We start from the raw sequence: 10,357 nt of genomic DNA, 5'->3' as shown, positions 1-10,357 counted from the left end.
CTTGATCACCCCATTAAAGTGCAACCCGTTTCTGCACGCACAAATTTCTTAAGTGAATCCCCCCTTTTCTCGCAATACGTCATTAGAACAAGCTACCATACGACATCGTTTCTTCTCTAAATCATGAAGATTTCCTAAATTTTAAAAGTTATTTTAAAGAACGCTATCAATGTTCTGGTGCATATATTTTCTTGTTATTCTTGGCACACTGTATTTCAATCAACGTGAATTATCTTTTTTGTTGTATCCTTTTCTTGTTCTTTGAGCATTGAAAAAACCCTTTCCTTCAAGTTGTTTTCCCTGTTCTTTCTCTTTTCTCTTTTTTTTAAAATAGTACTTTTCTTTTATGTACGTTGCATTAGTGCTCTCTTCCCGGCTGCGGCGGCTGCATTTTCGATGGAGGCGGAAATGTTGTAGGCCTGTGCACTCAGATTTGGGTGCGCGTTAAAGAACCCCAGGTGGTCTGAATTTCTGCAGCCCTCCACTACGGCATCTCTCACATTCATATGGTGGTTTTGGGACGTTAAACCCCACATATCAGTCTAAAATCAAATCAATCAATTAATCAGTGCTCTGTTATGTAATGGAATGTCTACATATGTATGCATAAGTGTATTAGAGTATGCCTATATATCTATTTGTATCAAACATTTTATTTGTTGGTGAATATGAATGCTGCACTTGTAGCCACTTTATTGCATTATTGCTCCCCTATGCAATGCCTATTCAGGCCCTCAAGGTTCTTGAATAAAAAGAAAAAAAATTTTAGATCTCTGGTTTGTAGCACAATTTTTACTTAAAGGGTCCGTAAACAACCCAGAGGTCGAAACTCAGCTGTGGCGGGAAAACTGTGCACGAGTGCACGGTGAACACAGAGCCGTGACAATTTTTCGAAACGGTGTAGTAATAGCAGAGTTAGACGCGCTTGATCATCGAAACCGTGATGGCCACACTTCTCACTCTCTCCTCTGCTTCCCTTTGCTGGTATTCTCTCCCACGCTGCTTTGCCGTTTCCCCAAGCGCCCCTCCCAATCTCACGTGGCATACGTCATCGCTGATGCGCTGCTTGAAACACCATTTACTTCCAGTTGCCACTAGTCCGGCCGTCGACTCCGTCAGTTGCGTGCTTGTTGGCGAGCAGTGGCTGCTGTAATCGTGCCGGTATGGGACCTGCGTTACGTGCACGCCTTCAAAAAATCGCTAATGCGATGGAGCCTTATGGGGACACGCCCATGCCCGGCATGTGTCACACGCACGTGGGCAACACGACGAACAACAACAAGTAGCATGGACAGCTGCTTGCAGACTGACCGGATATTGTAGGCTCTTGCTCGACCAGTCACAGCATATTTGGCTGGGCACGTTAGAAATGGGGCACGGTGCATCATGCGGAGGCCTGAAAGGCCCGGAAAGGAGGAGGAATTGTATCTTAGAATTTGCGGCACGGCTGCGACTCGTAGCACTGCCGTGTGCAGAATCATTGATTGCGACGGCATTCTGCACACGATGCGCGTGTTTTCTTGAAATGCTTGAGAAAATATCGGAGGTGGTTTACAACAACACGCTAACAAAAATGCCATGATTGCAAACAGTATTCATTTGTTATAAAATATGGTGATGCACATAAAAGTACTAAAAAGCACTAAAAACACATAAAAGTACTCAAAAGTGCTCACGACCAGTTGAGGATGCCCCCAAATCTTGGGTCTGATCAGGACGTCTTGAGGGGCTAGTTGGTTCATTCTATTCAGGTTTCTCCATTTTTTCTTGGGTCTGAGATCCATCACTAGAGACTACCAAAACAAAAACTGCCAGCCTATTCTGTACAATAATGTCTATGTTTTCCTCACACATCCAGGCTTACTGTGAATGCACTTTCTTAAAATATTGTTACCGCACACTTTGTCCCACTCTACGCCAATCACATGAGCTTTTGCTACACGCTGCACCACAGATGTCGCGAGTTCCTCCTACACAATGTCATTTTGAAGTACGGAGCTCCATGCCAGCTGCTTACGGACAGTGGCCACAATTTTCTATCAAAGGTCATGGCCGACATCCTGCTGTCATATCAACCGATGTACAAGCTCACAATGTAGTACTATCTGCAGACGAATGGTCTCACGGAACGCCTGAATTGAACTATTACAGATATGCTTTTCCTTTGGATCACTCTGACTAGGACCTTGCTTTACTGTACGCCACATTTGTGTAGAACTGTTCGCGCCATGACACTGCCGGTTACTCTCCATTTTTTCTGTTTGGCCAAGAACCAACGATGCTACTAGATTAAGTCATCTAGTCTCTCACAGTACCGACCGATGAATATGCCCACAAAGCTATCACCCGAGCTGCCCACACATGCGAAACTTCCAGTACTCGCCTTCTAACCTCTCAAGAAAACCAACAGCATTTGAATGATTAACGACACTGAGACCTGCACTTTTCGCCCCGTTCTTTGGTCCTCCTGAGGCCTTCGGGTGCATTGTAAAACCCGTTTTCTCGCTACACAAGCCCATATCAAGTGCTTTGTGCAGTTACTCCCGTGACATATGAAATCGCTCCCGTCACCTCATCACCTTCACGTGCCACATAAGTCAGCGTTATCGATCATTTGGCACTCTTGAAGCCCTGTTACATTGGTGACACTGACATCTATATGTGCCGAGACGGTGCTTCTGCCACCTGGGATTATGCTACAGGCATACTGCCAACCTCTGGGACCATGCGCATGTGTGGCCAACGAGGAGGGCGAAGGCCTGTCACCACTCGCACTCGGAGCTCAACTGGTCAAGACTGCAACGATGCTTTTAATACATTGTCTACAATCTCACTGAACAGGCGTCTGTTCGTTCATGTAACAATATGTTTAGCATTCGCTATTTGTCTGAGCACTACAGAGAAATAGAGCACCTGCTTTCTCAACTACAGCACAGGGGCACAAAGGCAGCTGCAGATGCATTGGCCCTGCTCTCCTGGATGAGCCAGGTACCATATTTTATAGCATACAGATTGCAATAAACATAACTAATTAGGAGCTAAAGTGGGGCAGTGAATTATATAGGGAATTTTGGTCGGCAAGTTTGCTTCCTAACGCTGTTTGCGGTAATGTGACAAAGCTGATTCTTTATGATACTGCACGGGGAATTTTTTTGTCAGTTATTCTTTTGTAGTCGGTAAATTGATGGTGCAGGATATATGCAAGAAAATACAGCAAATTTGCAAAATTTTGAAGAGCAGTGTGGTGTTGCTTAAAAAGCGCTCGTTTAAAAAGTGAATGACACTAGTCCTGAGTAAATGTTTTTAATACCTGAGTTCTACAAGAGAAAAGAAAGCCTGCAGGCCACACGAACCTGCTTGAATGAAATATCAATGAGTGAGTCAGAGTGATCCCAGCTACGTAGAATTTTGGCAAGCTTCTTAGTCAGACATCAGGAATAAAAGCAATTGTGAGCAAGTCTGAGTATAGTAGACTCTCAGTAAACGGAAATCTGTTAAACGGAACTGCTGCTTAAATGGAACTATCGCCTCTGCAATGCTTGGTTTCGTGCTTGTATTCTGCACCCATGTTCATCTCTCAGTAAATGGAACTCCTGTTAAATAGAATAAATCTTCCCAATCCCTTCAGGTTCTGTTTACTGAGAGTCTACCGTATTTTATTTTGCTGCACAAAACAACATCGTCTCGAACATTCGCTTTATGCTAGCAGTTATGCCAGGTTCCATAGCAACATGAATGACGTGTGTGATGCTGTAACACCCTCGAATTCGAATGAGCTAGTTGGTACAATCTTGAACTTAAATTGTCTTTACTGTAGTATTTCATGGGGCAATGACAAGTTATGTGTTAAAGGTGCATCATCTATGTTTTCCTTCTTTTCTCTTTTTTTTTTGTGATGACTGAAACAGTAGATGTGAGTAACAATCACAGGAAGCTTACACACACAGGAAAGTAAGGTGCTATTACTGTGGGCACTCAATAAATAACAATAAATAAACCAACAAAATATGAATTCAGTATGATTATTTTCATTTATGTTTCACTGTACAGATTATAGACTGAAATCACAGATGAAAATGATGAATCGTGGATGACTACTAGCTTTAAAAGAATAAGAGAGTTGCTGCACTCTTAAGCTGATGCACTCTACAGGTTTGCTGCAAGGCTGGGCAAAGAGGAGATGGCTTCAGGTGAGGCCTGCATCAATGTCCGCAATGAGCACAGATGCTAGACTTTCTGGTGTTACCTCTTTCAAGAGAAAATCTGAAATAGAAAATGCACATACCGTTAAAGTGCTGTCATTTGAATATCGTTTCAGTCTATTGCCTGACAGCTATTCACCACAGCTGCTCAAAGCTTAGCAAGGACACTAACAGATGAGCAAACAGAATGAGAAATTTAGACAAAAACAACAAATTAAAAAAACAGAGGCTATTGCTACGTCAACAAAATTATCAAAATTATCAATGCTATCCAGCACTAAAGCTTTTCTGCAGTTAATGTGTAAAAAAAAAAAAGAAATAAAAGATCAAAGCCTGCAAATAACAAACTCTGCGCATTAATTAGAAGAGTGCTGGGTTACAGGGCTTCGCTAATTCCAATGTTCCCGACATACCCAAATAATGGATCTCTTTCGTGCTTCCATTCCCTTAGCAGTTAAAGATTTGCTATACCTACATAAATAAAATGCATGAATATTTTGACAGAATCGATGACTTCATATTGATGCTCACATAATGCTCAAAACCACGTTTAGAATTTTGGACATAAAACCATATTTGTCGTCAGCTCATGGTCAGCAAACCGGGTGCAACCTGGTTAACTTCCCTGCCATTTCTTTGCTTTCTTGTCTCTCTCTTTCATGCAGAACCACAAACGTTCTGAACGGCAGAATTACATCATTGCTTTGCCACCATGCAACTAACCATAGCAGGTTATAACAAGGGTATTAATTAATCTTGATTCAATAGCTCTGCAAGAACATCAATAATGGTGCCACCAACCTAATAGGATTGCCATGTGCGCTACACTCAAACCATGATAATATGAACCCGGACATAATGAATTATCGATTATTATGGAGCAAATGAAAAATAGCCATCTCATAGATACAGTGCTACAAATATATGTTTACAACAAATTTTTGCATCCAGGGGAAGTATTTTCGTGGCAGGTGTCACTTCGGTATAATGAGGTTTGAGTGTATAACACAGTCCTAAAAAGAAACATCAAAATACTTACTTAATACTTTATTCTGGCATGTGTACACAACAGTTACATGCCACCGAGATGAGGCAAAAGGGAACAGACGAAACTGTTTCCTGACTAGGCCTACATCCCAGCTCGTAAACAAAAAAAAAAGGGAGTGAGACATATACTCGTATAAACAGTTTCGTGAACAAAAAAAAAAAACAAAAAAACAAAAACAAGGACAGTGGTGAGGAAAGCGAAAAACATCCAGTACGGCACAATTCATCAGCATCACTGTAGAGAAGTCATGGAATTTCAAGCAATATCGCTATAGAAGTACGAAAACCTAAAAACACCATTACATGTTGATATGTCCATCAGAATAAAGTTGTGTATAGATTTATAGAATGGAGAGGTGCAATAGTATCCATCATAATTCAGAATTCAAGTGGAGCTAACAATGTGCGTAGCTTAACAATTGAAATGCAGTGAAGTACAACTTGGTGAACAAAAGTATGCATCGCAAGTGGCAAAACATATTGCATCAAGCACTTCATCCTGGATCGAAGAGTAATCTTACTTTCTTTTTAAAATGATGTACAGATCTGCTTATCTGTGATAATTCTACTACAGAAGGAAAACTGTTACATATATCTACTATTTGATGGTCAAGTGTGTGGGTACCATAATTTGTTCTAGATCGTGCTGAAAGAAGTGACGTCCTTCGTAACTTATATTCAAAAGGTAGCGCTATTCGTAATTGAGATTTTACAAGCTTGGCAAACTATTTTTTTCCGAACTAGAACTGGAGCAACCATGACGACGTGGTCAATGACAAAAATTAACTGTCACTGTGCGAACACTATTTTGCGGGACGAAATCATCAGAAGCCACAGTGAAATTGAGGTGCTCACCGCTGACTAGCTGGTGCGCAGGCTTAGCGCCTCCGTGTGAGAGCAGCTCGCGACGGTATTGCTCGCCTGCCGTCCGACAAAAGGGGTCCTCACGAAACAGTTCGTGCCACGTCCATGCAGCAACAGCACGAGACATGAGGTAAGCGTAGTACTTGGCCCCGTATCCCACCAGGTGGCCAAACCGCAGTTGCCACGCCTAAAAACAAGCCAAACAAAAAGCAAGAGCTAAGTGAACAAATGTTTTACATATCTATTCCTACTACGCGATAAATGTTAAAGCTTTTCAGGAATACAGAGAAGGAAAGATCAGAAACAAGACATGAGAGAAGCCATTTTAGACCAAGCCAACCGTTGACCTAGGTGTGCACTTCTCAGTTCTAACAAATGTTTGTGTTTTACAATATAACCCATGGGTGGGAAAGTTAGTTAACTTTCATAAAATTAATTGGACAGTGCTACAGAGCAAAGATGCAAAAAATGAGTAATTTGACAGGACATCTCATGTTAAATTCAAGTCTCAAGTTCGGACATTTAAGAAAAACTGGTAGAAGCTTGATCGTAACATAGACTCCCTAAAGCAAAAAAAAAAAAAAAACGGGTACATACAGTTGAACCTCTTTATAAAAGACATGCGCCTAACAGCCATTCTTGTCTTCTGTATGAGGTGTCCCTTATAAGAAGGGTAGCACATATGTATTTCCTTATCAACCCCTATTTCAATGTACGTACACTTGTGTCTCTTATACAAATGTCTGTTACATCAGAGTCGCCTGTAAAGGGGCCCAGCTGTAGTTCATCATTCACAGCGTACAAAAATATATATTTAAGAGTGGTCATAATATATATGAACCAAAGTACTGAGTACCTGTTAGCTGCCAATCTACCAAAGGAAGACATTTATTGACACTGTAGCCTTCCTGTTTAAGACGGATCCATTTTGCACTACACGCTTACATTGTAGTTGCCAAGCCTGTCCACAATATATGCTTAGGCCATTTCTCTTGCAATTTACTTTCTCTAAACTTTTGGGACAAGTTGTGTCCAAGATGTGCAGAGAAATCTTTGTGCAATTAGTACTTTGGTTCTGTTTCTGACACACACCCAGCACGAAATGTCAAGAAAGTAGTCGGAAACTAGCCACTCTGCTGTAGTAATTGTTCACCATGAATTTCAACAATGCAGTAATGACACTAAGTCACATATACACATAGGAGCTCTAGCTTTGCACTTTATGCACAGGTCGCCTCGTCAAGAACTGCATTCTTCCCGAGATGACGGAGACGCTTTTTTTCTCACAAAGTAGACCTCTGTGCTCACTGGGTAAAACAAAACCACGGAAAGAACTCGGGCACCGCTCAATACAACTTGTGACAGCTATGTCGTGCCTAAAACCAAGCCAAAACACAGATTTTTTAACAGTCAGTGACTAATTTTTCTGCTTGCAAATTTATATTTTAACAATGACATTGCGTAGCTCCAACCTCCAAGATTAACTGTGGGCCAACCAGCAAGCCCGAGAGGTGGCTAGGAGACAGGGTCTCTGGTCCTCCTCGGGGAAGACCTAGGCCCAGACCATGAATTTGCCGGTGTTAGTATTAATAAAGGTGTTACCACCACCCTAATGACACTGTGGCCCTGTTACCTTCACCTGCGAATTATTAGAAAGCATCGGCCAACATTTACAACACCGTAACATGTCTGCTCGATTTCTCAAACATGATATTTGCACACCTTCTCAGCTAAATGGTAGTCATCAGGCTAGTGCCATTCGAGCTTCGGACAACGCTCGTGCTTTCACTAACGAGATGATTTCCCCCAATGGCCATTCCAAATATATTTGCATTGATGACAACAACAGCTGCACTGCTTAGGCTTAACATTCAACACAGGCATGGTGATCATAGGCAAATCATTGCAGGAAGTTCAGCACTGGTCAGTGATCTGGCTAGAGCTTCTGTGAACTGGCAAGATAGATCAAAAGGAGCAGCCACTTTTTGAAAATGCCAGAAAATTAGCATGATTATGATTAGTTGACATGCATGATACAAGGTACACATTAGGTGGAGCCCAGCATAAAACGCTTTTGCATTAAAATCTACACATAGTGTAGGGAACTATGCGAACGACGACGAAGCAGCATGAAACGGCAAGCCACAGCGTTGGTGCACGCGCGCGACCCGAGCTTGCGTTTGTTTTGTATTTTCGGCCTGTTGGCGTTCCTCGCTCTTCTGGCGTTCCTCGGCCTTCCAGTAGGTCTGTACTTAAATAAACTGCGTGAAATCTGGTGGAGGTGTGTGGACTCCCGTACAAACCTGGAACTTCGCTCCCGTACGCTTCCCCATCTACGTGACACGAACATGGCCACCGAGACGCCTCTCCAGGTGGGACCTTCGACCGTCCATGTCACTTGCGGTGCCGTGTATCCTCAACGAGACCCTCCTATCTTCACGGGCTCCACTGAGTCGGACGTCGAAGATTGGTTGGCGAGGTACGACAATGTCGGCGCAAGTAACAAATGGGACGACCCAAGTAAGCTGGGCTACGTCACATTCTACCTTGCGGACACCGCGCAACTGTGGTTTAATAACCACGCAGCTGACATTACTACGTGGTCTGCATTCAAGACGGCTATTACGGACGTCTTTGGACGACCTGCGGCACGCAAGCTTCAAGCCGAGCACCGTTTACGTCACCGTGCGCAGCAACCAGGCAAGACCTACACGGGCTACATTGAAGATGTGTTGCATCTATGCAACCGCATCAACTCTACCATGCCTGAGGAAGAAAAAATCCGGCACATATTGAAAGGCATTGACGACGACGCCTTTCAGATGTTGCTCGCGAGAAATCCCCCCACAATTGCTGTCCTCGTTTCCCTTTGTCAAAGCTTCGATGAATTTCGTAGGCAGCGCGCAATTGCTCGTCAAGCCCTCACGACGCCAGACACGCTTGCAAGCTTGCACCTAGCTGCCCATCCTACCGATCAGCAGCCGCTGCTTTCGACAATCAAGGACTTCGTCCGCGAAGAGGTAGCGCGCCAGCTGTCACTGCTGCCACTGACACATGAGCCCACACAAGCTTTGGCACCGGACCTCCAACACGTCATTCGAACCCAAGTCGCTGAAGCCCTTCCGCCGGTGCATCAGCAACCACCAGTCACTACGCCTCTCACGTACGCCGCCGTCGCTGCTCGTCCTACGCAACAGCGTATGCCATATGCTCAACCTGCCACGCCACTCTATGTCGTGCCTACAACCCCAATTGCTGCGCCGTATCCCTACGCGAGATCTTCAGCTCCATTTTACCATCGCTCAGACGCTTGGAGAACGCCGGATAATAGGCCCATCTGTTTCGCCTGTGGTATCGCTGGACACGTCGCCCGCCACTGTCGCCGAGATCCCCCTCCAGTCGACACCGTGGGCAGGCCAATGGCGTCGTCGTCTAGGACGCCATCAAGGTACACCACTGACGGTCCTCGACCCTACGCAAACCATCGGTCACCATCGCCCCGATGACGCTCCCTGTCACCTATGCGTCGCCGACCTGCTACGGAAGAGGGAAACTGATCGCTGCAGCTCCAAAGGCAACAGCTGCATACGATTCGAACTGCTTAAGGCCTCCATCTTTCTCGCCGCAAAACGTTATTGACGTCAATGTTGAGGGGACCGCCGCACAAGCGCTAATCGACACAGGGGCCGCCGTTTCCATAATCTGTGAGACCTTATGCCGCAAGTTGAAAAAGGTGACGACGCCTCTTTCGGGCCTGATGCTCCACACGGCCAACTCGCAGTGCATAGAACCTACAACTGTGTGCACTGCACGCGTCATTATCCAAGGTGAACTTTATGCCATTGAATTTTTTGTGCTCGCATCATGCTCTCACGAAGTCATTCTTGGATGGCACTTTCTTTCGCGTCATCGGGCCATCATAGATTGCTCACGTGCAGAAGTTGCCCTTACACCGCTGCCAACCTCTTGTTTGGTGGATTCTCTTCCTGAACCTTACAAACTTGTCGTTGTTGCAGACACGAAAATAGCACCGAGAACATCCACCCTTGTAGCCCTGACCTGTACGGCCGCTCCTGCCGGAACTGTTTTGTTCACCCCGTCTGACGTATTTACCCGCCGCCGTAGCCTACACCTGCCCTTTGCCGTACTCACCATGGAATCCGGTGCTACCGCCATGCTCGTCGCGAACTCGCTATCGTCGCCAGTTACCTTACTTAGCAGAGAATGCTTGGGTAACATACAAG

General features: G+C 44.5%; 1 protein-coding gene across 1 annotated transcript in view; it reads right to left on the bottom strand.

The window, feature by feature from the left end:
• Positions 1-4,012: 4,012 nt before the first annotated feature.
• LOC119178257 (mitochondrial intermediate peptidase) overlaps positions 4,013-10,357 on the bottom strand; it is a 108,087-nt gene continuing 101,742 nt past the window's right edge. The window contains exons 14-15 of the mRNA XM_037429450.2: positions 6,105-6,300; positions 4,013-4,263 (exon numbers count right to left, since the gene is read on the bottom strand). Of these exons, the coding sequence (XP_037285347.2) occupies positions 4,187-4,263; positions 6,105-6,300 (273 nt within the window). The 3' untranslated portion in view covers positions 4,013-4,186. The remainder of the gene's footprint in view (positions 4,264-6,104; positions 6,301-10,357) is intronic.

The sequence above is a fragment of the Rhipicephalus microplus genome, chromosome 1 (genome assembly GCF_043290135.1).
Source record: "Rhipicephalus microplus isolate Deutch F79 chromosome 1, USDA_Rmic, whole genome shotgun sequence".
NCBI lineage: Eukaryota > Metazoa > Arthropoda > Arachnida > Ixodida > Ixodidae > Rhipicephalus > Rhipicephalus microplus.
Note: the sequence above shows the minus strand (reverse complement) of the source record. Positions and strands in the feature narration are given on the sequence as shown.